At 41.3% G+C, this 26,982-nt stretch overlaps 1 protein-coding gene across 2 annotated transcripts in view; it reads left to right on the plus strand.

Moving 5' to 3' along the window:
• Nucleotides 1–26,982, plus strand: part of WDFY4 (WDFY family member 4) — a 1,018,342-nt gene that overhangs the window by 516,531 nt on the left and 474,829 nt on the right. For both annotated transcript variants that reach the window (XM_078642707.1, XM_078642708.1), the window contains 6 exons: nucleotides 3,364–3,515; nucleotides 5,280–5,391; nucleotides 11,486–11,676; nucleotides 13,469–13,621; nucleotides 22,310–22,383; nucleotides 25,810–25,977. In XM_078642707.1, coding sequence (XP_078498833.1) covers nucleotides 3,364–3,515; nucleotides 5,280–5,391; nucleotides 11,486–11,676; nucleotides 13,469–13,621; nucleotides 22,310–22,383; nucleotides 25,810–25,977 — 850 coding nt within the window. The remainder of the gene's footprint in view (nucleotides 1–3,363; nucleotides 3,516–5,279; nucleotides 5,392–11,485; nucleotides 11,677–13,468; nucleotides 13,622–22,309; nucleotides 22,384–25,809; nucleotides 25,978–26,982) is intronic.

Here is a 26,982-nt window from a genome sequence, read left to right on the forward strand (position 1 = left end):
CCCCTAAAATCATGAGTGAACTGGCGACCTTACTGTTAGAGCCTCTCACTTCCATCTGGAACGCCTCTTTACAACGAGGCCAATTCCCCTCTGCCTGGAAGGAAGCACTGTTGGTGCCTATCCTAAAGAAATCTGACGCTGACCCCACACAATTCTGTAATTATCGGCCCATTTCCCTCCTTCCGAAACCCGCGAAGGTTTTGGAGAAGGCCGTCCAATTACAACTGGCAGAATACTTAGAGACTAATTCTCTTCTTCATGACTCCCAGTCCGGTTTCCGTGCTGGTTTCAGTACGGAGACCGCCTTGCTAGAGGTATCGGAGACTGTGCGAGAGTGTGTGGATAAGGGCGAGGAGGCCATGTTGGTCCTCCTCGACCTATCCGCCGCTTTCGATACGGTGTCCCACAAAATTCTCCTAGACCGACTGAAGCATATAGGACTGGGCGGCTCCGCTCTGGCGTGGATCAGGTCCTTTCTCCAAGGACGATTTCAGAGGGTTCTGCTCAGACCGTTTAAATCTGGATGCAAACCTCTTGTACGTGGAGTACCACAGGGCTCAGCGTTGAGTCCTCTGTTTTTTAATGTCTATCTGGCCCCGTTGGCGAAGGTGGTGGAGGCATGTGGAGTCAGAGTGGTCTCTTATGCTGATGATACACAGCTGATATTTTCTTTTAGAGACCACTCTGACTCCAGCCTTTCCAGTTTCCGCCACTGTCTTGGCGAAATCTGCTCTTGGATGTCCTCGAACCACCTTCGACTTAACACAGACAAGACTGAGGTCTTGTTTTTTAATCAAAAAATGATCATCCCACCTTCATTATGGTGGCCTACGGTACTCAACCCTCCCCCTACCCCGGTTCACTCTGCCCGCAATCTGGGGTTTATATTTGATGATACCCTCTCCTGTGGCCCTCAAATTAATAAGGTTACTGCGGCCTGCCATGGTAAACTAAAAATGATGAGAAAGATCTTTCCATTTTTGCCTAAGGAAGCACGCAGAACAGTAACTCAGGCATTAATCACCTCCCATCTGGATTATGCCAACAGCTTATATGCTGGGGCCCCTCTTTATCAAATTGAACGCCTACAGGTAGTTCAAAATGCTGCTGCAAGACTGATTGGCAATATTCCATACAGACACCCCATATCAGCGTTTCGCAAAGAACTCCATTGGCTTCCCATAGCCAACCGCATTAAATTCAAAACGCTCACTCTTGCTTTTCGAGCCCTGAACGGAACTGGCCCGGATTATTTAAAAAAGAGATTGAGATTGTCCCACTCAATCAGAGACCTTCGCTCTAACAACCTTCGTCTCATGCAGGTGCCAAGATTCCGTCGCACAAGAACTGGTGGTCGAGCCTTTGCTGTTCTTGCTGCCAAACATTGGAACGACCTACCGATCGATCTCAGATTTGCCCCATCCGAAGCTCTGTTTCGCAGTCGCCTGAAAACCTGGTTATTCGCATCTATCTAGATTGCTCTTTCCTTTCCTGCTGACAGACCTAGCGCCGGGACACCCCCTTTGGGGGTAGCCGCGCGCTTTACAAAATTCGTAAATAAATAAATGGTGGTACCCTATAACAAATGTCAACCAAGAATCTCAGTTGCTAAGTGCCATCCAAAACACCCAAAGGTCGTCACCAGATTCCATGCTGGGAAAATGCACAAACTAAGAGATCATGAACTATTGGACCAAATGCACTTAGTTATTTAGTGGTTGTAAACCATATAAATCGCTAAATTGCAGGTTTTGCAACCACCATATGATGATGTTTTCTTATTTTTCAAACCAATTTTGTGATTTAGAAACATTATGGGTTTAGAAAATAATCGGGAATCGCAAAATGGAAGGCGTACTTTTTGGTGTCTACCTTCCAAGTTGCGTCTGTGATCACAATTCCAGTCTTGAACCATTGATCAGTTACCGACTATCCAGTTGGTGTGGTAACTAATTTGCACAGTGAAAGGGGTCTCCTTTGCACTAGTATCACTTTGGAAATGTGGTGGCAAATTCAAGGCTGTGGGGGGAGTCCAACTCTCCATGAAGTGTTTCTAAATAGACATGTTTTTATAGCAGCCCTGTTTCCTTTAAGGAAACCAAATTTATTTTAAAAGTTGTTCGTTTGATATTCAATCGCAGGAGTGGTGGTCTGTGGTCCCTTAAAAGCAATCATCACTGTGATTGTGCCCAATCGTAGGGGGTTGCAAATTAAAACCTGCTAATCAAGGTTGTTCTGCGACCCTTGCAATCCCTTATTTTGCGAACTGATCTAGTAGTATGTAGGCTGTTTTGCAAAGAGTAGATGCTGAATTTGTGACTCAAGTTTTAGTGCATATGACCCTATGTTTGTCAGGGTTGAACAGCATTTTCCCTTACAAAATCACAACTTTGTAGGTTCTCTACACTAGTTGGCGCGCAAACCATCCAGAAATTGTCTCAGCACAGAACACATTTGCTTGAGTATATTGCTGATGCACACTAGCTCCAGCAGATTTCTGTTCATACTTATTGCAGCACACGTTTGCCCAATCTGTAGAAGGTCTGTACCATCAGCTAAATGCTGCCTTAATTTTGAACCTTCCAGACTAAATCTAAAAAAAGAGCTGGCTGTTTGGCATCAGCAGCCAAGGATGGATGGATGGATGGGTTTTTATATAGCGCAATATCACCGCCAGGTCTCAAAGCGCTTTGCATTGGGAACCCGTCCTGGTTTTTCCCTGTGAGATAGCCCCTTACTGGGTATCCCCAAGGTGATAGCCAGGCATCCCACCGCGGGGGGCCTTAGTGGAGATTAAGCAAGCTATTGCCCAGAGTTGCAGAGTGTGAACCTGTGATTCGAGTAGGCACCGAAGCGAGAATTACCGAGTCCGTGGACATTTTGGGCTCAAGACCCTGCCGCGTCGGGAATTGAACCCTGGTCCCGGGTCTGATCTCAGCGTCCGGGTCTGCCTCCTCTAACCAGTGAGCCACACTTCTCCACTTCCAAGCACAATAGAGCTCTCCTCCTGGTTAGTAACCCATAGCCTCTTCCAGCAGGAGCACCACCATGGCTGACCCCGCACCCGTATGAGCTGAGAAATGCATTCAAGCATGGAAGTTCTTAACAGGAAGGGACAAATGTTGAGGTTAAAAAATTGTGAGTGCATTTTCTTTTACCTATGCATGCAGAGATTGGTTCTCAATGCTTGCAGTACTAAACAAATGTTTAGAATGAGATAGAAAATAAGCTTTTCCAGGAAAATAGGTCAACAGGATTTGTAGTCTCTGTTCATGGCGAGACTCCTCTTCAGTCTCAGAGAGGGCTATACTGGTTCTGAACATGGTGTTTATTCATCAGCTAAAGAATAAAATTGTCTTCCAGGTGGCGATTGCGTGACATCAGTTGCACCAACATCACTTATTGCCGAAGAGAAGATCTCATGGGGCGTTAGTGTCCGGAGCACCTCCTGGACAAACATCGGTGAAATCAAAGAGCAATACAATGATGTGGATGGGCGCATGATAGCGAAAGAGGTAAGGGGGCTTGTGAAACCTAAATTAATAGTAGCAAGTGAAGTAATGGAACTATGATCTGGTTCTGACAACAGCATGATATTGACAGTGGAAATGAACACGTGGCCTGCTGACGCTGGTGTGGTGATAAACAGAGGGGTAATGGAAGCATGACCTGATGATTGTAAGAGCATGATAGTGAGACCTGACAGACACAATCATGAATGCAAGAGAGGTAACGCAACCGTGGATTTGGCCACTAATACCGATAGCAAGGTCAGTGATTCAGTCAATGACATTGTGACACAGAGAGCAGGACGGCGTGAGTTGGCATGTAACCATGTTCTGGTTATTGCAAAAGCATGTTAGCAAGTGGGGTGACTTATACAAGGTCTAGACACGCGAAGAGCATGCTTAGAAGAGGTGATATCAAGATTGATGGATCATGCTCGCAACCTGGATAGCATTACGTGAGGATGGGACACTCAGGCATGAGCCAGTGACCATTGCGGATGGAGTTGTAGTGCTGGCAACTTTTTTCCACTTTGTTTTGCGTAGTCCTCTCATTTTTGTGAGGAACAAAGCCAATACTTAGTATTGTAGCCATCTCTCCATTAGAAGCATAGTCACAGCAGACTTATGCATACTTGAAACGCAGTGGTCTGTGGAAAAATGACGTCATGAAAACTATTTCCCATATCTGAGCAAAAGGGGTATGAACACATGAGCATGAGAGCGTGGAGTAAGCGTGACAAAACATGACCTAGTTTTCACAAAGCGTGATAGATAGCAAGAGAGGTTTTCCTAGCATGAACAGGTAATCCCTGGGCAATTCTAGGTAGAGATGTAACAGATGTCAATGAGAGCATGTCAGCAAGGCAAGTAATGCAAACATGTCAGGTAACCTCAGAATCATGTCAGAAAGTAGAAGCATGGAATCTTTGATCTCCAATGCATGTTAGACACGAACTGGTGACATTTGCACCAGAAAACGAGAATCCTAGGCATGACCTGTTGATCATGAGGGCATCGGGAAACATGCAGGCATGACTTGGCGATCCTGGAATGGCAAGAGAAAGCAAGCAAATGTGACCATGTCTGTATGACAAGAAAGTGGGTAAAACATACACGACTTCAATGCCTCCGGCAGTGCATAATAGAAAGAGAGCAGATTATTGACGAAGTTTTGCATGATCTGTTGCAGACTAAGTCACGCCAGGAAGTAGGTGGTTCAAGCACAAACAGATGGCCTTGAGCTCATTCAATACTGTGATAAGTAAGTGCAGAAGTTTACTCTGGTCTGATAAATGCTCCAGTAGTGTGCTTGAGTGTGAGATATGCCTGGAGAAGTGTGCTTTGCTGTGTAATATGATTTTATAGGTGTATTTTGTTGAGCAATGCATTTCCAGCTATGCTGTGAGCTTTAAATGCAAGAATCTGATAAGTGTGGAGCAATCTTGGGTATGTGTATCTCCAGGAGTAAACATCATGTTGTAGGTATGTGCCAGACTGTAGCTCATTCTGAGGGATATCTGGTGCAGGAGTCTTCACTGCTTTGATAAACACCTGCAGGAGGGGGCATTCCTGCTTATTTATAGAAATGTGTACTTCAATGAGATACCTCTAGGACCATCTTCTGTGGTGAGATTTATCTGCAGGGCTGACTTAGCCTGTTGGTGCGCCTGTTCTGCTGAGACGAACCAGTCATATGCTGCTGCGTGTTCCACATAAGAACTGACAGGCCATTCTAAGATGGCGCATTAATGCTTTCTTTATGCTCTGCAGATGGGTATTGACTCCCGGGACAATTTGACACCAGTCCTGCTAGCGAGGAATGTGGCGGCACACCTTTCCGGCCCGGCTCGTACCATCGGTGCTGCAGGGATGGGCCATATGGGTATGTACCAGTGGAGACAAAACATCATATCACATCAGGTTGTGTGCTGCAAGGTTAGACTCATATTGTAACACAACTAACTGGTTGTTTTAAGGTATTTATTCACTCAAGCCTTTTTCAGTTATTGTGTATTTTTAGTTCATGATCTTTTCTGAGGCACTGGCTTCTCGCTGCAGTTTGTTGCTCTCTATTTGAAGTCCATTGGGCTATTGTGACAATGATTGGGTTCTTCTACCAAACACAATTTTGTCTTGTTTGGTCCTTCACTCTTATTGCATTTCATGGGTTAATGCTACCATCCTTGACTTCGTATTTCAGCCTAAGGATTCTTGTTGCACTTCATAGCTTCATCTATCCATGATTTGTTTCCATTCAAGGGTTGTAAACACTCTCTCAGTTCTTGTTCTTGGCCTTAGCTCTTGTTCCCACCATGAGTTGCTGTTTCAGTGAAGTACTGTTTCCTACCAAGGAGCTTCTTGTAACAGTCTATTTCATTATTTGCGAATGTTGACTGAGGTTACATGGCAGCACTTGTATTCTTTTATGACATTATTAGGCATTTGTTTGAGCCCAGGAGTTAGGTTTTCACACATAGGTTATTCTTTCAGTTAATTGCATTGCATTTCATTCCATAATGCTGTTGGTAGAGTAGGTGAGTTGTTTTTCACTATGTGAGTTCTAATTTTCATTCCACAGGCTTTTGTGACAGTGCATGGTTTCTACCTTTGTATATTGGATTCTTCTTATATTTGTCTCTGTTCATGGTTTAGAGGCAGGAGGTTTATTTCAGCCCATGGGTCCCTGCTACCTCTTTCAGATGTCTGGAAAGAAGAGATGGTTCTCAGGTAAAGCAGACAAGAGTAAGCAGACACTGGCCTACAAAATGACTGATAGTGTTGGGGATACAGTTCACTCATTCAGCCCATATGCCTATGGCTCATCCAATGTGTAAGAAACGTGGTGAAGCGCTACTCAAGCAGCAACCACCATCCTTGTCAGGGTGAGGTCACAAGCTACCCTAAATTAACCTGTGCTCAACCTTCGGGTAGCCTACCAGGAGCAGTCAAGCTGACCTCAGAGGCAAAGTGTAAAGTATTTGTGCAACACCTCAAACAGTAATAACGTGAAAACACAACAAAAGTAGAATACCACAACAATTTAGAAAAATTGAGTAATTTTTAGTAAATAAAACAAGAACAAAATGACAGAAAATCCACTTAGTAGAACTTTATATATGCTAGGGTAAAGATTTCAACGAAAAAAGCGCCAAAAGCACAAAGCGCCTAAAAGCACAAAGCGTCAACTGTAGCTATCTGGTCATGCCAGACTGGGACAAAGTGACCATTTTAGGCTGACCGCAATGGAGCTCTGACCGGTTACAGGGACCCAGTTAGACCCGCTAAACAAAAGTACCTTAAATCTTTGTTGTGGAGTGTTGCGGGGTTCCATGTCGAGGAACCCCTCAAACACTCCAAGTCGAGGATGTGCAAGCATGGCGATGCGAAGTCCTGGCTGAAGATGCATTACGCAGCACCGTTCAGGGAGCTGCGAGGCTGTGATGTGCTGTCCCGTGTCATTGTCAAGGAGGCCAACGATGAGGGGCTTGCAATGGGCAGTACTGTGTTGAGGATGCGCCATGCATGGCTGGTTTCAAAGAAGCTACTGGGCTGGAGAGGCCTGGGTCGTCGTCGAGGATGCCATCGATGAGGGGCTTGCAATGTGTGAACCTCTGTCGAGAATGTGTCATGCCGCAGCAGTTCCAATGAGGCTGCTGGGCGTGGCGGCGATGCGAAATCCTTGCGGCGGGAAAGTCCATGCATCGGAGGTGATACTTCAGTTCTGCTTAGGATTACATGGCGGCAGCAGAGAAGGTGCACCAGTTCTGCCGGTTCCACAGATGGGCTGGCAGAGCATCTCGAAGGATCAAGGACTGGGTGGCACAACTTTGCATGGTAGGACTCACAGTTCCAGAGTCCATGTGATATATACAAGAAATTAGCCCTTGGAGTTCTCTGGGGGTTCTGTGTTCAGGTTGCAGGTCCAGTCCTGCGCACACAGGCAAGAGGCAGCATTTCAGCACAGCAGAGCAGCAGTCCTTCAGGTCAGCAGTCCAGCAGAGTGGTAGTCCTTTCAGCAGCACATCAGTCCTTTTTACTGGCAGACGCTTCCACAGGTCAAGAAGTGCTCTGAATAGTTGGTTTCTGAGGGCCAATATTTATATCTGGTACATTCTTTGAAGTGGGAGAAACTTCCAGAGGATTCTCTTTGAAGTGTTTAGGTTTCCTGCATCCCCTGCCCTGGCTTCAGACTAACTACAGGGAGTAAGCAGTCCTTTGTGGAAAGCAGGGCACAGCCTATTAAGGTATAAATGGGGCTGTGCCTAAGTCCACCCTCCCACCCTGCCAGTGATAGACCATCCAAGCACACCTAATCTCTCTATTATGTGTGTCTGTCAAGGACGAATACACAAAGACCTACTGCCTACTACACCCAGTGATGTGACTGGAGGACAGGCTCCAAGCATTAAATGGCTAAGGCAAAAAAAAGTCAATTATCCAGAAGTCGCTTTTTCCAAATTGTAATTTAAAATCTGACTTCATCATAAAAAGGGATTCTCATTACAAGTCAAAAGACACTAATATCATGTCAGGTAAAACTTAAAGTTACATGGCCTACTTTTTAAATACATTGCACCCTGCCCTGTTGGCTGCTTAGAGCCGACCCTATGGGTGGCTTATTTGCATTAAAAAGGAAGGCTGGGGCCTAGGAAAAGGTTTACTTTTCCTAGTCAATATGGCAGTTCAAAACTGCACACACAGGTTGCAATGTCAGGTCTGAGACAGGTTGCAGGGCTACTTAAATGGGAGGCACAACAATTCCTGCAGACCGACGAATAGTATTTAATTTACAGGCCCTGGGTACATGTGGTACCATTTTACTAGAGACTTATAAGTAAATTAACTAGGCTAATTGGGGAAAAGCCAATGTTACCATGTTTTAAAAAGTTAGCATACACCCTTTAGCACTTGTTAGCAGTGATAAAGTGCACAGAGTCTCATGGCCAACAAAAACAAGATCAGAAACATATGGAGGAGTGAGGCAAAATGTTTTGGGAAAAACTACCCTAAGGCTGACAGGTCTAAGACAATGGCTGAAAACTGATGGCCTCTGCTTCCCCTGGAATCACCTCCTGTCCTTTCAAGGGCAATGTTTTTGAACAGGTTTAACTAACATCGGAGAAGTGAGATGGGTATTGGCTGCATTAGAAAGACCTGAGAAAATTTGATGTGCATGCCCCATCGAAATTGAGTGTGGGGTTATTCGGTATGGTGGCTAGTGCTCTTTACTTCCCTATTTGAAAGGTTCAGCATTATAATGGAAGATGAAACACTGAATATTTTGCATTTTAACTGGTACAAACTATGTCTATTCAAAACCTATAGTGTTCTTATGCAGATGTAAATAGCAATGGCTTCAGGGTCCAGCTGTTTAAACACTTACATTAGTTTGCTGTAATAATATGTTTGCTGATTCTAAATGTGATTCATTTTTGATAAGTGTTGGAAAGTTCTGAAGGTAGTATACTAGATGGTAGAGCCTATTAATAATGGCAAGGTTGAGCTCATGACTAGGTTAACATTGAGGATGATTCCAAGATGGGAAGCAATTTGGCAAGGAGTCATTGTCCACCCAAGGTGGAGGCCAATTTTATAGCAGGTTGGAGGAATTTCCTGGTCTCCACAGAACCTCCATCTGTAAAGTATTTTCTGATGCATCTGTCCTTGAATGCCAGTTACACATAGCCCAAGGTCACTAGGTTTGTTAGGTATTTTGAAGAAGTCAAAGAATTATTGGTGTATATGTGGAATGCAAGGGTCTAAAGTTAATGTTCAAAATTGAGTGTATGTAGTTATTGAAAAGGGCTAATGAGAGTGCCACACCTTGGGAAACTTTGCAGGAGATGCCTGATGCTTTGAACAGGTAGGGCATCTCCATGGATACCAAATATATACACCTCAATATACTCTTCACATCCCAATTACCTACTAATCGTGTCAGTTCATCCTGTACCTTCTTCTCAATCAAAATCTTCCCTCTGAAACCGAAAGAGGATCTAAACTGAATAACAAATGGACATACAAAACCTCCCAACATGGAGTTACTCCAAGACTAGCTTGTGTCATGTTCCTTGAAAGATGTTGTAATTAAGTTACAGATCAGTCTGATTGGATTGCCTCAGGGCACAATAGTCAGATGTCAGAGTCTAATTAGAATATTCACCCATAAGGCTTGCACCGGGGGGGATTTTTACAGAAATGATGACTGTCAAACAAGACCCAGAATTGTCAAGTGTGAAAAGAGGAAAGATTATTGCCCCCTCCCCCCCAAAGTAAATTCCCTTTCTTCTCAATACTGTACACACCAGAAGTCTGCTATCATTGGGAAGCCAAGGAGAACTCTCAGGCTTTGAAAGTTTTGCCCAGGAGAAGGCCTGAAAAATTATCAATAAACTTTAAAGTTCTGATGCCAATAAATCATCCAATCCATCCTCTCAAATGTGTGCAATATAATTAATGATATCATCAACCTAAACGGTGGGTAACATTCCAAATGAACTTAACCTGAAATGTAACAAACTTAACATGGTTGACCTTTCACACTCCCATGTGACTGCCAAATCTATAATTTCACAGTTCTCACCAATTTCCAGTCTATGATTAAGGAAGTTAATAAGTGCATAACCTTGGAATCTCCCTTAGTAGATGTCCAATGAAGATCTTCAAGGAAAGTCATCTTCTTCCTGTTTGTACACCTCTTCTAACTTCAGCAGACACCCATTTCTTTTAGTCATCAGTTGCCTCCCCTGATCTGAAGTAAGCTTTTGTGTTCCCCTTATAACAAAGATATACGCTGAGCCAGGAAACATGTCAACTGTATTCTTATTTAGAATCAGCTCTGCTTTGCCAAGCCCCTAAAACAAATAGCAAGAACTCAGTTTCAGAGTCAGACCTCTATTGAAAATCAATCTCATCTGTCAACAAACATTTATGGATGATTGTCGCCTGATGGCATCAGATGAAACCCTTATTTTACAAAGCCCAGTGCCAGACGTCAGTGCTGTCAACCATGTAATACTACATCATAAATTGGCAACAACACTGTGGAATGCCCTTCATTTCCCTTCAAGAGAATTACATAATTATGTTTACTTAAATCACTATCTAAAACTCATCTGTTCTGGCAGATATATTTCTGCTTTCGTTAAAACTTTATCTCTTCTCATTTTACATTAATGAAAATCTCATCAGCACAAGACGCCTTTATACTGTAAGTGCACACTGCAAATAATTACCATGACATGACTTAACATACTAATATTAAAAGGTGAGCTGTGTTGTACAGAAAGAAGGTGGTATATCGGAGGGTTATTCCACCAATATCACCAACTGACAAGAGCCAGTTGAGGAGCAAGGTATGGTCCACCTTCCAGACTCTGAGTAGGGTGAAGGTGCAATGCTTGTCATAAACCAGTGAAGAGAGCTTTTCTTCTATGATTTTCACTAGTGTGATCTTGGTGTCTTGTCAAGTATAGAACTCTGATTAGAAGACATTATATAATCGATTCTGTTCTCGATGCACAGAGAGTTTGCTGATACTTTGAGAAGTTTGCCACTCAAAGGAGTCCAGAGATTGGTCTACAGTTGGCTAAGTACTTTGGGTCAGCATTCAGCCTCTTCAGCCATAAGATAATCCGAATATGCGTGGGTTGCTGTGGGACATCTTACTTTGAGGAAGAACTAGATTTGTAATGAGGATATTAATATTGCTTGTTCCTTCAATGGTTTGTTTGTAATCAACCTTGCTGCCCTAATTTCATATGGACCTAATGGGAGGTAAGATCTAGATTCCTGTATCATCCACAATCTTACATTTGCTTTCTATTGGTTTCCCTTCTAACATCGCAACATATTCTTCACTCTTCAAGCCTCTACATCAACCCCTTTGCAAACCCACGCTCTCTAATTTTGCCTTGCCTCATTCATTCCAAATCTAAACTCCTGCCAACTGTTCAGCTCCAATCCTTCTCTTCTAGGGTTACGTGTCTTCCATTCTGAACCTACTGCCATCACCTTGAACTACATTGGAGGTCCCGCCATGATGCTGGGTCTTGTTGCTATGACAAGTGATGACCATGCTCTGTATGCGGCAGTCAAGGTTCTTCTGTCTGTTCTGAGTAGCAGTGCCATGAGTAGGCAGCTGATGAATCATATGGCTGGGTATCAGGTAAGACAGTATATTTTCTGTCTCTGCCCATTTGACAATACCCCTATCTTTTGTACATTGCCTCTTCTGCCAGTGTTCATGTCTAAGTGTTTATTATGACCTTGCTCTTGACATTTGTATTATACTGCAATTACATTTACATTGCACTTCATATCCCTCAGGAGGCATCAAAGTGCATTTACGGAGAAGCAGCATGCTATCCTGTAGGGATTTATTTTTATTTTATTTTATTTTAAGAGTTTTATATAGCGTTGGCTAGACCCGGGGGTATTAGAGCGCTTTACATGAGGTTCCGCAAAATAACAAAATTACATCAGTTACAATTTACATCAGTTGCTAGACAAACATTACAAGAGCATGGAAGACGAGAGAAGGGAAAGTGTAGAGGGTAAGGGGGTACGGGTAAAGGGGTAGGAGGGAGATAAGGCAGAGAGACGAAGGAAAGACTGACCATAGTCCGGCTAGGTAGGTGACGGTCCAGGGGGGAGTCCCAAAACCCATCTCCTCTATAGCAATCAGGTAGCTCCACCGGGTATTGGCCAATTAGCTAGGTCTCAATGGGAAAACATTTAAAGAACATAGAGGACGAAATAAATGGAGTGTGGGGGGGTAATGGGGTAGGGTAAAGGAGTAGGAGGGAGCATATGACAAAGAGACGCAGGAAAATCTGCCCAACATTCAGCTGGGTAGGTGACGGCCGAGGGGAAAGTCCTCTTTAGCTACCAGGTAGCTCCACCAGGCGTCGGCCAGAAAACTAGGTCTCCACGGTCACTAGTCACAGACAAAAACATTAAGGAGCATAGAAGACTAGGAAATGGAGAGAAGGAAGGGAAAGGGGTAGGGTAAAAGGGGGTAAGAAGGAGATACGACAGAGAGACGAAGGGAAAATCTGCCCAAGGTCCGGCTGGGTAGGTGAGGGCCGAGGGGGAAGTCCACAGCCAGGGATGCTTGGATAATTGTGTTTTTGTTGCTATGTCTTTGTGTGTAGTCAAACAAAAGGAGTGAGATGTAGAAAGCTGAAGCTTTACGGCATTAGTGTATTAATGGAAGAAGGTGTGTGAATGCAGTGTGGCTTATGTGAGAAATCTCTTAGGGCATGATTTAGAGTTCGGTGGACGGGTTACTCCATCAACATATTTCAGTATCAGGCACAGCAAGTACTCTGTGTGAGATGCAAACTGCAATCATGCACTGTCGCTCTACAGACTTTGTTGTTGCTATCTTCCTGTGGAGACAAAATAATTTCTGGATCCACGGTGTGAATGACAATGTATAGGATCCTGTGCTGTTCTACAGACAAGGGAATTTTGTTCATACTCTGGGGAAATAGAACCATGGCAAAGCACCACTTAGCTGATGTACTATAAGGCTACCATCTTCCATGGATTTGGCCATGATCTGTTTTGTCCATAGAGTCTACATTTAAACAGGTAACATATAGCAAAGCCACATGTAACAATAGTTAGTATTTCACCCTACAGATGCAAGGATGATAATGCTTCAGCATAGATTGCAGTCTGTGGACACAGAGTTTATAGTGAACAGATGCACAGGTGATAGGGATACACTTGGCATTGAGGCTACTGACATCAAGTCACTAGTGGTACAGTGAGGGTATCAAGGCAAGGTTATTGAGACAATGGCTTCACAACAATTACAGACTACTTATTCACTGGTGGTGCTAGCAGTGGTACAGTGTTTCAAGCTACAGATGCAATAGCGATAGCCTCTCAATCAAGATTGCTACCTGCTGAGTTCCTAGTGATGGTATCTGACATTCTTTCCATTTTAGGTCTTGTCCTTCCTGTTAAAGAAGAAATCAAGACTACTGAACCTTCGGATTTTGCAGCTGTTGTTCTCCATCACTGGAACAGCAAACCTCAACTTTGGCCCCCCAACTATTGAAAGTCCAAGTGCCTTCCAGGCTCTTCTATGTGACTTTGAGGTAATGGAATCAAAATCATGCATGTTGGTTGTGCTTCCTTCCTTTCTTTTGCAAACACAATATGAATATTTTGTCCAAGAATAAGTGTTCTGAGGCTAACTTTATAACCTAGTGTGTGACCAGCATATGTACCGGACCAGCATATGTACCGAACCAGCAGAGACGTTACAAGTAGCTCACATTTAGCTACCTGGGTCGATAGAGACCACCTTAAATCTCTCTTTATACAAGACAAACTACGAGTATGCAACGAGGATCACAAGCTTCCGCTACCCTTGAACTTCCTAACAGCAGCATGGGTATGTGAGTGTGTGACAGCTGTTTGTCAGAATATCAACCACAAAAACACGGCCAAATATTATCATAGTGAGTAAATCAAAAACAAAATATTGATAAGATGGGTACTTAAATGCTGAGTTAGGTATAGTATTACCTCCATGATATTCTATATTTCTGTAGAATGATATTGAGGATTGAATATTTTGGTAGTGTACTGTGTATTACTTCCATTTCCTCAGCAAAACCTTAAAGTCAGAAGAGATTTAAACCTCTCAAAGTTCTTGCTTTTACTTCACAGTCACTGGAAAGGACTCATGCTGACTGCAGTAGGCAATCACTGATCAGAATTTCCTTTGTTATGGACTGGAAGCATAACTTTGCTTAAGTTGATTGATTAATTTGAGGGAAGGAGTTCCTAGGTGAGTGGTGGTTATCATCTGTATTCAAGAAGTATCTTATCTGTCATTGGCTGGATGTAGAACTGGTGCCCTGTCAAGTGAGTTGAAGAATAGACTTTCTACATTATATATTAATCTCTTTAGCCTTTATGAAGAGCTCCCCTACCTCCTTGTCTATTTACCAAGCAGTAGAAGCCCGTATGCAGAGCAATCACAGGTCTCCAAAAAGCAATTCAGATAAACAACTACACTTCAGCATATGGTATAGTACTCTGTGTTATTTGAAAAGGGTTTGCAAGAGGCTCTACATGTTACATGGTGTGAGAAGGCCCTAGATGAGTTAGATTCTCTGTATGTTGTGAACAGATTCTGCAATGAGTTCTACCCTGTTGTTATTAGTAATGAACAACTTAAACTAGACAGCAATTGCAAATACTAGGTATGAAAAAGTGATGCCACTATGTTGTTATAGTGTTCAGGTTCTCAACCTGTTCCCCTTAGAGACTAGTCTTACCACTCATGGCATTTATAATTCATGTAGGAATATGTTGTTTTCCAATAATATGCGTTGAATGGAGCAGTTTAAACCCACTTACGCGAATGTGTATAATTTAATTTGATATGGGATTGTTAGCTTTGTAGCCTTTCATAGGTTGTTGAGTACATTGATTGGTAAGCAAAGGTCTCTTCTCTTTTTCACTTTGAGTGCACAGTATAAAGGGTGGGTTAAAAGTGACTGATTTGTAACACACGTGCCACAAAATATCTCTGAATTATGCTTATTTACAGAAAAATTGGAAAAGCTTTTTATCTGTGATGAGAGGCTTTTTTGGCTGATGTGACAGAATGTGGTATCCTGCCTTCCTATGTGTGGTGGCCAGAAATGCTTTAGAATATCCAGTTGTCACATTTTGCTGTGGTCCTGTTGTCCTTAACCTTTTCACTTTTGCAAACCCTAGTCAATCACAACTGGAAGCCAAGAACCCCAAGCCATTGCTACAAATTGTACCTCAACAGTAATACACAAAAAATGCACAAATATTCATTGTATGAACTCAGCACATCTCCCTTCCTCTCCAACTGCAATCTGAGAGTAACTACACACCGCATAAGTAGCAGGTTGACTTCACAAATCAATAGGTAAATATGTGGCATCAGACCACGCCGCAGAAGTGGTAAAACAGAAGTAGTAACTGGATTGACATTGGCCATGAATAGATACAGGGCACCAATTGTGCTTGGTATAGACCAAGCTGGAGACCACCAGGGTCTTTGTGTCAAAATGTGAGAAAGACAGTGATTGGATAAAAGCTACCTGAACAGGTGCTCATTATACCAAATTTGTGCTGCCTACTAGGAAGTGGTTTGTTTCCTGTGGAAGTATTTAAACTCTTCTTAAAGATGCAGGTTTGCTCCCTGTCCGATACATGATGTGTAGGTGATTGGGGTCTGTAAATGCATGCACACATAAAGCGGTGCATGGGAGTATGTGCAACCTGGAAGTGCTTATTCGGCAAACCACTTGTGTGTACAAGCATAGATCGCTTCCTGCTTAGAACACTGGATTTCTAGAAAATCACCAGCAATTCAAAACTGATTTTAATCAGCAGCAATCAGGTTCTGATTTAAAAAAAATTTAAATGCACATTATTCTTTTTCATTTTCATTAATACATATTTTAAATACATAGAGTAGGCAACACAGGAGACTTCAAGTAAGTATTATTGTTAATTGGTGAAACTATTATCATCGTAGGATGAACTATCTTTATTCAGTTATTTAGCTCAATATGATTATGATCATTGATTGAAAATAATGGTCAGAGTTCATATGGACATGTGAACCCACTGAATAGGCTCCACGGACCAGGGGTCAATGGACCACAAGTTAAATACCGCTGCTATACTAGTAAAAAAAAATCAGTAACCATGGGTGTTTGCCACTTGTTTCCCCAACTATAAACCAATCCACCCCACGAGGTCCCTTCCTTTCTGGAATTTATTCCAACTGCTCCCTATTTAAGTGGCACATACACCTTCAACTCTAACCTTTTATGAGAGACTTGCCTAACATTCAAGGTATTAAATACACTCTCACTAAACTGCAAAAAGGTAAAATGGCGACTTAATAGCATTCTTGCTACCAGGAAGTAGTAATTCTTTACATGCCAATAAAGTAAATTTGATGGGCTTCAGGTATTTAAGCATGCTAATTGCATGCATCTTACATAACCAAGAACACCATATTTTTGGAACTGGTGGGCTTTATTCTCCATAATAGCTTTACCATCAATCAGACAATATGTTTACAAGTGCAAAACTACTCTATGTCTATCTCTTTAAGAGGGCGAGTAGTAAAAAAATGGACAACAACTTCTCTGAATACAACTCCATGTAAAATACTGGGATAGATGCAAATATGATGTCTTGATGATAGGGCAGGGCAGCACTGACGAATAGCAACAAGATATCAATCAGATAAAACATAACAACTATAACATCATACTCATATCCCACCTCTCTAGAAACCAGGTGCAATGACTTAGGGTCATATTTAGAGACTGATTTAAAGGTGACAGAGTACCTGTCCACCAAACTCTAGTTCAGGCACATACAGGTACATGCACCATTGTAGGATTTTGCGATTCCTAAATTGCGAAAATTAAGGAATCACAATTGTAAAATCCTATGCATCAAGAAATAGCAAAGATTTTTGCGATTTCTTAATATTCTTTATTTGCGATTCCTTAATTGTGAATCGCAATTAAGGAATTGCATTACATTGATTCCTTTGGGCCTAGAGGCCCATAGGAATCAATGGGAAGGCATTCTCATTTTGCGAATTCGCAATTAAGGAATCGCAAAATGAGAATGCAATTTCAAGGGTGCAGGGGGGTCCAAAGGACCCCCCCTGCACCCCTGAAATGTCATGTAAGTACATTTTACTCACACACATGTCCCAAGGGCAGGTGTGTGTGTAAAATATCAGTTTCAAAAATGCATTTATTTGCACTTTTGAAACTTTTCGTAAATTACCATGAAGGTTTACTTCATGGTAATTTTTTCCTTATAAATTGCGAATTCGCTAATTTGAAAAAATCATACATAGCATTTAAGAATTCGCAAATTTTGTGACTTCTTAAATGCTATCGCAATTTGAGAAATCGCAAATTGCGACTTCTTAAATTGCGAAAAAATAAAAAAAGAAGTATGCATCCCAAAAAAGCTTTTTGCATTCGTAAACGGTCGATTTTTGCAATTCACACCGTTTGCGAATGTAAAACAGCTTGATGCATGTGGCTGTTAATTATCTTCACTAAAGCCGGCCCACTTCACTTGAAACTACACAGGAAAGAAACCTCCACCAATGGCATGCTATATGGACAAAGTTGTCACCCAAAATATATAATCGTCAATTTAATCAAGACGGAAATGTTGCATAATAGAATAAACTGTAGTGAAGATAACGTTATTGATCTGGAAGCAGTGGAGCAATTCAGAAAAAGAGGCTACAACAGCAGCGTGTATCTAGAAAGCCATGACAGAAAGCAAACAAAGTGATATATAAATTCACCACTAGAATCCAAAGTCAAACACTCTAATGCAAACAAAATACAATTTACCACAAGCTCCAATGAAGGCCAGCAACTTATCTGTAACATAATGAGAAAACCTTTGCATCTTCTTTCTAGTAACCCTTCAACTAGGATATCATATCTTCGGCCCAATATTTCTCGAACCTTTCGGCTTTTTCAAGTGCCTATATTTACAAATTTGTATAACACAAAGAACCTAAGTTCACATACAGAGGGATCTGCACCTACAGGAGAAACAACAGAATAACATGCAGCAGCATCTATGTGACATACATAGGCAGCACAATATAGCCACTGAAAATAAGAATACAGGAGTACCACAGAAACGGTCACAAAAATGATTGTAACTCCCATTAAAGGAACATTTCTCTACACATCACAAATACCTCAAGGATTTCAAATTCTTTGTAAATAATCTGATTCTCAAGAAGGGTTGTGTGAGAGTCTGAGATTTAACGCTGTGCCAAAGGGAGAGTATTGCATTCATTCTTAAATGCGACACAGTTAAAATAGAACTTAAACACGCACAATCAAATTATTAGCTAATATAATGAACCATCTCATTCGATCTCCATTACAGGCACATTCTTTGATCAACCTAGGCATTTCCTCTAAGAATGGAGCCTCTCTCTTGATTTGCCTTACTGAGCACTAACTTTGGAACCCACATTTCCTTCCTTCCAGTGGCGTCTCGCACAGGTGAATACTATGGGGCGGTAAGACGGGCAGGGGTGAGGCGGAGTGGGGGAGTAGTCGAGTTCGACATGCGACGGGAAAGGTGAAAGTAAGTAAATCAATAAATAAAACCCCTTACATTGTTCTCGCTGCATCGCCGACTCAGCGACGCAGCGAGTGCAAGGTAAGTGGTTTTATTTTTTTATTTATTTACTTTAATCTTTCCTGTCGTATGCTGAAATCCACTATGCCCCCACCCCGCCACCATCCCGCCTCACCGCCCCACAGCATTACCTGTGCAAACCGCCACTGCTTCCCTTACCAAGCCTGGCCTTCAAAACTCTGAGGCTCCCAACAATCTATTGGTTAGTGACTCCTGATCTCCTAGAAATACCTCGATCATTCCCAGATAATTTTATTTTAAGCAAACCATTCTCCTGTGATTAAATTAATTTGCAGCGAAGGAGTGCCAACTCATAATTTTCCTCAGAGAGGTGTCCTCTCTGAAAGTTTGCCCTTTCTGCCAGAACTAAATGATAAACAATCTCAATTCATACTGTATGTAACCTTGTTCCTATTATCTCCTATTCTATATATTAATGTGCCCAATCACTGATGTACTGTGTCCAAACACAGATGTACTGTCTATCTCTGGTGTCTCTAGCCATTCAATCACGAGCTACCAGTAGCTCCCAGACACCTTCAGAGTAGCTCACAGCCTTTGAGGTAATTTTTAAATCAGCACAAGGTCATATTTTGCTTTTAAAGTTAAGGGAAGGCTGTGTTTATTTTAGATTATTATCACGAGGCTACAGATAGCAGGGCCTGATAATGAGCAGTGCACAGTCAGATGTATGACCCAGGCTGGGGCACGGATGTGAACAACTGAAGCATTAAGGTATTTAACTCTTAAATAAAAGTCCTTGTTGACTTGGTATTGGAGCTGTGAAACAAATTATGTTTCTGAATGCTTTTAAATGGGAGAAAATAAAAATGGAAAGTTACCTTAATGATTAAGTTAACTCTTCATTTTAATTTCCTCCAATTTCAAAGTGTTGCATTTACAAATAGCAGGCATCTAGCTCCCAGTGGCAAGTAGACACTATGTCATAAGCATAACTGAAAAATACAGACATTTTTTAAATGAGAGAAAATTAAAGTGCAGAAAAATGTTCAATAATATGAACATTTTTGCAGAACATTTTTCTGCACTTTAAATTTCTCCCATTAAAAAAAAACTATTGCATGTTTGTATTATACATGTAACGGTGCAACATATGGCTAAAAGTATGCTCTGTGTTGCAAGTACATGCGACACAAAGACCACACTCTCGCTAACGCACATGGCAACCCTGCATAGTGCCCCTAGTCAAAGTATTTTGTTCAAACCATAGTCTCTGGCTCTATGGACATTAGTTTTAAAGTCAATAAAGCTGGACGTGGGGGCGTCTAGTAACAATCTGTGACTTGTTTTGTCTTCAGTAGCACACAATGGTATTCACTGATCAGAAGTAGCTCTCACTATAGAAAAGGTTGGAGGCCCATGGCCTATCTTCACCGAATGATGCTGTCTATTGTTCAGTGCACAGCATTCTCAGCACCAAAAGACACAGTATTTCTGTTCTATATTGGAGAAATGACCATTTTCATACATACAATTCTATGGTTCCACAGCAAATTTTGTTTACTTACCAACACTACTAACTCATGTTTATGTACAGTCATGACCAAGCCCTCACAGGGCTGAAATTAATGTAGTTGATTATTCATTTATAATAACAAACCACATTCATCCCTGACATCTCTAGACTAAGTGACTCCACTTAAATTCTGACTTTGTTCTGTTATCAGCATCCATTACTGTAGGACCAAAGAGATCCCTACAGATAAACTGCCCATATGAAATAATAGCTTATTTTATATACGGCTGTCATATGACTACCCAAAATGACTCTGTTGCCACACGACTGTCACTTTTCGACACTCGTTTCATTGACTGCCAAACCGAGAACACAATCCAACAGCCAAATCAATTATCTGGAACCATGTATGAAAAATCCAAACTATTCAAAACATCTCACATCTTGACTTAATAGAAGCGGATCTCTACATATCTCAGTTATGACATCACCCTGGACTTAAGATGCTGGTTCCATTCGGTGCCCACTTCTCTCACTCTCCCCTAACTAACTACCTATACACTCCCCATTCTGGACATTTCTAGATACGATTTCACTATTTACACCAAAGCACTGTACACCCCAAGACAGCATTCTGATGTACTTGAGATAAATATCCAATCAACTAACTCCTAAGACTTCGAGCACATACTGTTGACTCACTATGTAACATCTCTAATTAAATGCAATACATTTTCTATACACTCACCAGTTCTCTAACATTAGTGTGCAGCGCCATGCCTGCTGTGCCCCAATCCTGTGTATTGGCTAGATTTATTTTCATTTTTTAAAGTTTAATCTTACTGTACTGCTTGGCTTGCTACCTTCTAAACATTTCCAACCCATGAATTCACTACCTTAGAAATCCCCAGATGGATTATCCTTAGGGGGTGAACTACAGCTGATGCTCTTGCATTGCATCATACGATGAATCTATTGATGCCCTATTATGCCTAATGTTGAAACAAAGAACTATAGTTTCTCTTTATATTTTTTCGAAGAAATAAAAACTAAAACTAAAAACTAATGTTATGTACACTGATGTTTCTTTATTGATGGGCAAATGAGATACTTGATTCATACTACTTACTATACTTGCTAAATAATTTGTTTGTGAACTACATTGTGCTAAGTACACTAGAAAATATAAGCTTAGCAAATCCAGGGTAAGGGCAAATCTAGTTGGTTACTCCTAGCACCCTTTATGCTTATCTTCTTTGGATACCTGTGGGTACCAATGAAGGTGTCCCCCTCAGTGAACCCTTATTACTTATCAAACATCTAAAATGACACCTGATTTAAGTGTGACACATAGATGTTGTACTGCCTTTTTATTATAAGAGAAGAGTCTGGATATTTTTTATTGCGAAAGGAGGATCTGGATGCAGAATCCTGGTTCCACATTCTGTCTAACAGGTGAAGCACCTGGATTGAATTTCAAACTTTGTGATGGACTGCGGGTCTCATTATTGTTTACCATTTTATAGTAAGAAAGAGGTAGATCGAGTTCCGCAGACTCTACGGACCTGATTCACGCAGGTAAAGTTAGACAAAAGTTTAACTTTACGACTTTTGGTATTCAAAAAGGGCATTTACTACTCGTGAATGCCTTCTTTTAAATAACGAAAATCAAACTTTATGACTTTCAGAATTCATAGAGGTAAATGACCTTTGTGAATAACAAAAGTCGTAAAGTTTTGTCCTTTACCTTTATGAATTGGGCCCTACATGTTTCATGCTCTGTATAATGTTAGAATGTTCTGTGTGGAGTCCAGGACTTTGTATCATCTAAGAAGCAACTGAATGGGGATTCCTCTGGTAAAGAGTGGGATAGGCCTGGTTAACGCCCAGTGTTCCATTTATCATGAGAAGGCTCTGGATTGGATTCTAACTCTGTTCATTCTGAGGACAGTGGTGTTCAAAATGAGAGACAATACTTTGCCTTATAAAAGAATTACCTGGATTGAGGTCCTCATCCTGCAGATATACTTCCCTTGCTAAATAATGTATGTAGTAAGGTTCCGGATACTGGTTGCATTATATTTATTACTGTTTGTTTCAGCTTTGGCTGAATGCTCCAGACAACCTGGACCTTGCTGTCTTCTCACATCTGCTGGATGTTCTTAGATCTTCAAGGTAAGAGTACAAACAATCCTGGTGCATCTTTAGCCTGTTAAAAAAAAAAGATAATAAATACACCATCACAAGAGGGCATAGGACACTTGCATGGTGAATCTAAGCTATGTCTTTGACTTATTGTGACTACCTGTGATGGTCCAGGCAAAGATGAGGTAGGTGGTCTATAATCAAAATATCTTATTTCCAAAGTATGCGCATAATACCTGAAACCTTCTTCAGCTACAAAGCGAGGGTCCGCGTCATATGCAGAATGCCTCATTCACATATAATACTTCTTAAAGGAGATCTCTCTCTGTCTGCACTTTACCTAAACAGAGCAAAGTCAAGTAATACTCATGTGCCACAATGTCAAATTTATCCTTTTGGTTAATTGGCTGCAAATTCTATCACTGTCATTAATTCAGGTTATAAACATAAGACATCTAGTGGTTACCTTTGACTCTGTATTGCCCTCCCTTCCTGAGAAGAATGCAGTTGTTAAACTCATCCACTTGAAGCTTGATATGTTTTGGAAAGTGTCCCAAGTCCTCGCTAAAACAACATTTTTGAGTATACAATGTTTGTTTTTGTGGCTAGTTCAAACCAGAGCAGCCTACTGTGCTAGTGCCTCCAAAAATACATAGAGTACTTCTACCTTACTCTGGAAATCCAGGAGTCAGGAGTATTAGGAGTGTAAGTCACACCTACTAACAGCAAATTCTTTGTGAATTGGGCCTGTGTCCTTTCGGTTAGGAGGGTCCAAGCGAGAGGAAAACACAATGCAGAGGCGAGGCACCATGCAAGGAACACCACCTTTGAACAGTCCTGTCCCGGCGTTGTGTTTTCCTCTTGTCGGGACCAACCTAGCCAAAAGGACACGGACTGCTTCACAGCCGGGTACGTAGTGGAGTACCCATATGGCTGAAGAGAGGTATTGGAATACCACCTATCAGATGAGACAGCGTACCCTCCCTTCTACAATTTCTGGATCATCGTTCACATTTACAGGCTACCATTATGTCATGGCCACTACACATTTCTACATTTTTAATGCAGAGTGACTTACCTTTTGGTCCTGAAGAATGTCCCCGAACATCGGTGGGGTCGCTGATAGGCAGAAACATGTTGACCTAAATTAGGGGTATATTTCTTGATAACTACTAGTCCTCTTCTTTTTAATCCAGTTCTAAGAGACCACATAATAAAGACATTTGGTCTCCTAGATACAGTTTATTTATTTTTTTGCACTCTGCCCCTCACCCTCCTTATCTTTGGTCCCTCCCTCAAAACACTTCAGCTCCATTTCTAGTCTAGAAAAGTTGTAGCCCACACCAGAAGGAATGTGGCCTTGGTGTGAAGAGCAAACCCTATAATGGAGTATGTCACCCTTGGGTGAGTGAGGGTTCTCGTTCTAAGAAAGGTCTCTCCTCCTACAAATAGGGCACATAACTCTTTTGCCTCAACCAAAGTGAGAATAATAACTCAAAATGGAATCACAATCTCATGGATGCCATCTACAGTGGTAATGATTAAGTCTGGTTGTATTTCTCAATATGTGCAAACAAAAGGAGGTCTCCTTAGAAATCCATCAGGGGACAAGGAGAAACAAGAATAGGAAATAAACAAAAGTCCCTAGAGCCCCGTATCGGAGAGAGGACTGGCAGCTGATAAAAGAACCCACTAGTGCCAACTGATTACCGGTTTATGTTGAAGTTATACAATTGTAATAAAGAGTTATTCCACAAAAAGTTTTTTATATTAAACCATTTCCATTTAATATTTTATAAAAAACACATTTAATGCATATAAGTGCCATTGCAATAAAACATTAAAAACTGTGTGAATACACAGTAACAATTTAAAATAAAAGATCACTTGAAAGAAACAAAATGTCAACGCAGCGTTTCGGTATGTTGCAATAACACCTTCTTCAGGACAGTTCTCTCGTTTGGATTATATGCCTTTTCCTTAGATTTTAGGCTATCTTCTCTGGCGAGCCTGGAGTATTTTTGAGGCTGAACAGAACCTTGCACTTGTCCAAGTCCTGTTGCTTAAGAACACTTCCACCTTCAAGAAACAGTTTCTTCCCTTTTCTTCTTTTAATTTTGGGATTATCAAATAACTGTATTTTCATTTGGTGTGATGGTATGTAGCTTTATATTGCAATGTTTCCGGTTCTTTATGTACCGTGGAGCCACCGATTTTTTTGACATTAAAATCGAATAGCTAATTGTTCAATTTCCCACTGAAGATCCAACCGTGGTTGTATGTCCCACTATATTGGCGCGAATGAAGAGACGTACGCGAGGAGCAGGGAGGCTGACCACAATTCTACAGATGGTGAATTAGAAAACCACCGGCCAAAGCAGCATCCAATGAATCAAATAGTGGGACATACAACCACTTTCATTGGCAGATCTATGTTTCAACCTCCATCAGAACGTCTTGATGCTTTTTGTTAGGCTCATTTTCATAACTTAATCTGAATTAAGCAATCCTACAGGATGTTAACTTGTCAAGAGAAGTGTTGAGAGAAGAAAATTACCAGCCCAGAGATCCTGATTCTGGATATGAATCCCTAAGGTTTTCGGAGGAACTTTCACTCAGGGCTCTGGACCTCAACAGCCTTAAGTAAGCAAGTGAGGGAAGGGTTGTGAGCAAGTGTTCCTCCTTGCCAATAAAATGTATGTTATTTGAAGGTTAGTTCCTTATTCAAATGACACTCATAAATCTTGGGTAATTTGAGTGAAAAAGATTCTTTTTATTTCATCACTTTATTTCATCCATTTCAGTCGTTGTTATTTTCATTAGACAAAATTTAGGGAAAAGCGAGCAGCCGTCACGTGTTTCGCCCCATATGGCTGGTTGAGCCAGGGCTTTCTCAAGGCTAGTCATAATATTCTCACATCTTAGGATCAACGGTGAGTCCATACATATCTAAGTTAATGATGAGGCATTTTAAAATCCAATATTTGGTATCGGATGACTAGCAGCTGTTCGGAGCTTCCTCCCGTTATCAAGAGAAGTGTCACTTCCATGAGCTATTCTGCCACGTAAAATGGCATTTTAAAGCTTTCCCACATTCCTGAGACAAAGATGGCATTTGCTCAGATACTTAATGGTTATTACCTTGGTTGTGAAACTATAAGATCAGTATGCATTGTCGACACCAGGATTTTCACATTTCTGGTTCAAAAATTTCAGCAGAGGTAAAACAGGATGAACCCTCTCCTCAGGGTAAGGTTACAAAATGGTTGATTCTGTTTAGTAATAAAACTAGTTGACTGACCTGTTACAGATTCATAGATTTTTTTTACAGCTCCGCACTTCTGTGTGTTCATTTTACATATAATAAAGGTAGACACATGTTTCATGTAAGCTAGTAGGAATCTGTAGGATTTGTGATGTAAGCGCTCAGGCTCCTAATGTGTATTTTCGTTGCAGCACGACCGGTGGATGTGATAATGCGGAAGCTGCACATCAAATGGACATGGTGCCCAAACTTACCTTCCTGCTGAATGAGCCCAGCATTACCAAGCCCAAAGTCACCATCATATGCACAATCCTCACCCACTTATTGAAGGGATATTTCAACACAAAGGATATCTTAAGGTAATGTATGTTTCTGCATTTAACTTAAAAGCTTTCCTGATTGGATAGTATTTTGGTGTGGTGATACTGCCCAAGGAAATACGGATACCACAGGGCTTGTTTTTTCCCTAGCTTGTTATTATCCCTATTTCAAATTCTGAATGATTCCTCTTTTCTGAGCTGTGTAACTTGGATATCTTGTGGTTTTCCTTGTACACATCTTGCAAAGTTTAATTTGGCAATTGTATGCCGAAAAACTGATGGTTTTGCCTAGTAATTTCATACAAGTTGTAATCCTAATTCAGTTTCAAACTTCAATTTGCATCTGAGATGCGATTACCTTTCCGATGAGATGGATGTGAATAGAGCGTGAGGTTTGGCCAGCCTCCCAAATATTTATGTACCTACATGTGTCTTAGTGGCACAAGAAATGGAATTACGGTTGTAAATTTTACACTTTTTTAGCTTAAACCTTGATTGTACTTCATAGTGCATGTGACAGGGTCAATATTAATTATTACAATTCTGTGACCATATATTGTAATGTAATGTAACAGGCATTTATAAAGCGCTCTGTTACCCTGAGTAGTGTCCTGGCGCTATGGATTTAGAATGGCAGAAAAAACACGTGTGTGGCAGATTACCATAAATTTAGGGTTTGGATGGAACATTGGTGTTCTTTGAAGGTGAGGCCGGTGTCAAGAGAGCATGCAAGTTATTTTACCTTGTCCGAGTGCTGAAGGCACCCAGGGACCATATGGTGCAGCCTGGCTTGAATCTGTGATTTTTGAAGCTGATGGTGAATAGGACTTCTGTTTTAGTCAGGTTAAGCTTTAAATAAAGTACCTGAGAGCTCTGATTAGTTGATTTGTTGCTTCAAACAATCACATTTTAGCAGGTTGGTGTAGCGAAAGAGTTTCTCTACAGAGAACATTTCTGGAAAAGATCCAAAGTAAGGCTTCTGTCACCCTTACTAATAGAAATTTCCCTTCAAATCGCAGGAGTAAGAATGGAGTAGTACTTCTG

Source organism: Lissotriton helveticus, chromosome 5_1 (assembly GCF_964261635.1).
Source record: "Lissotriton helveticus chromosome 5_1, aLisHel1.1, whole genome shotgun sequence".
NCBI lineage: Eukaryota > Metazoa > Chordata > Amphibia > Caudata > Salamandridae > Lissotriton > Lissotriton helveticus.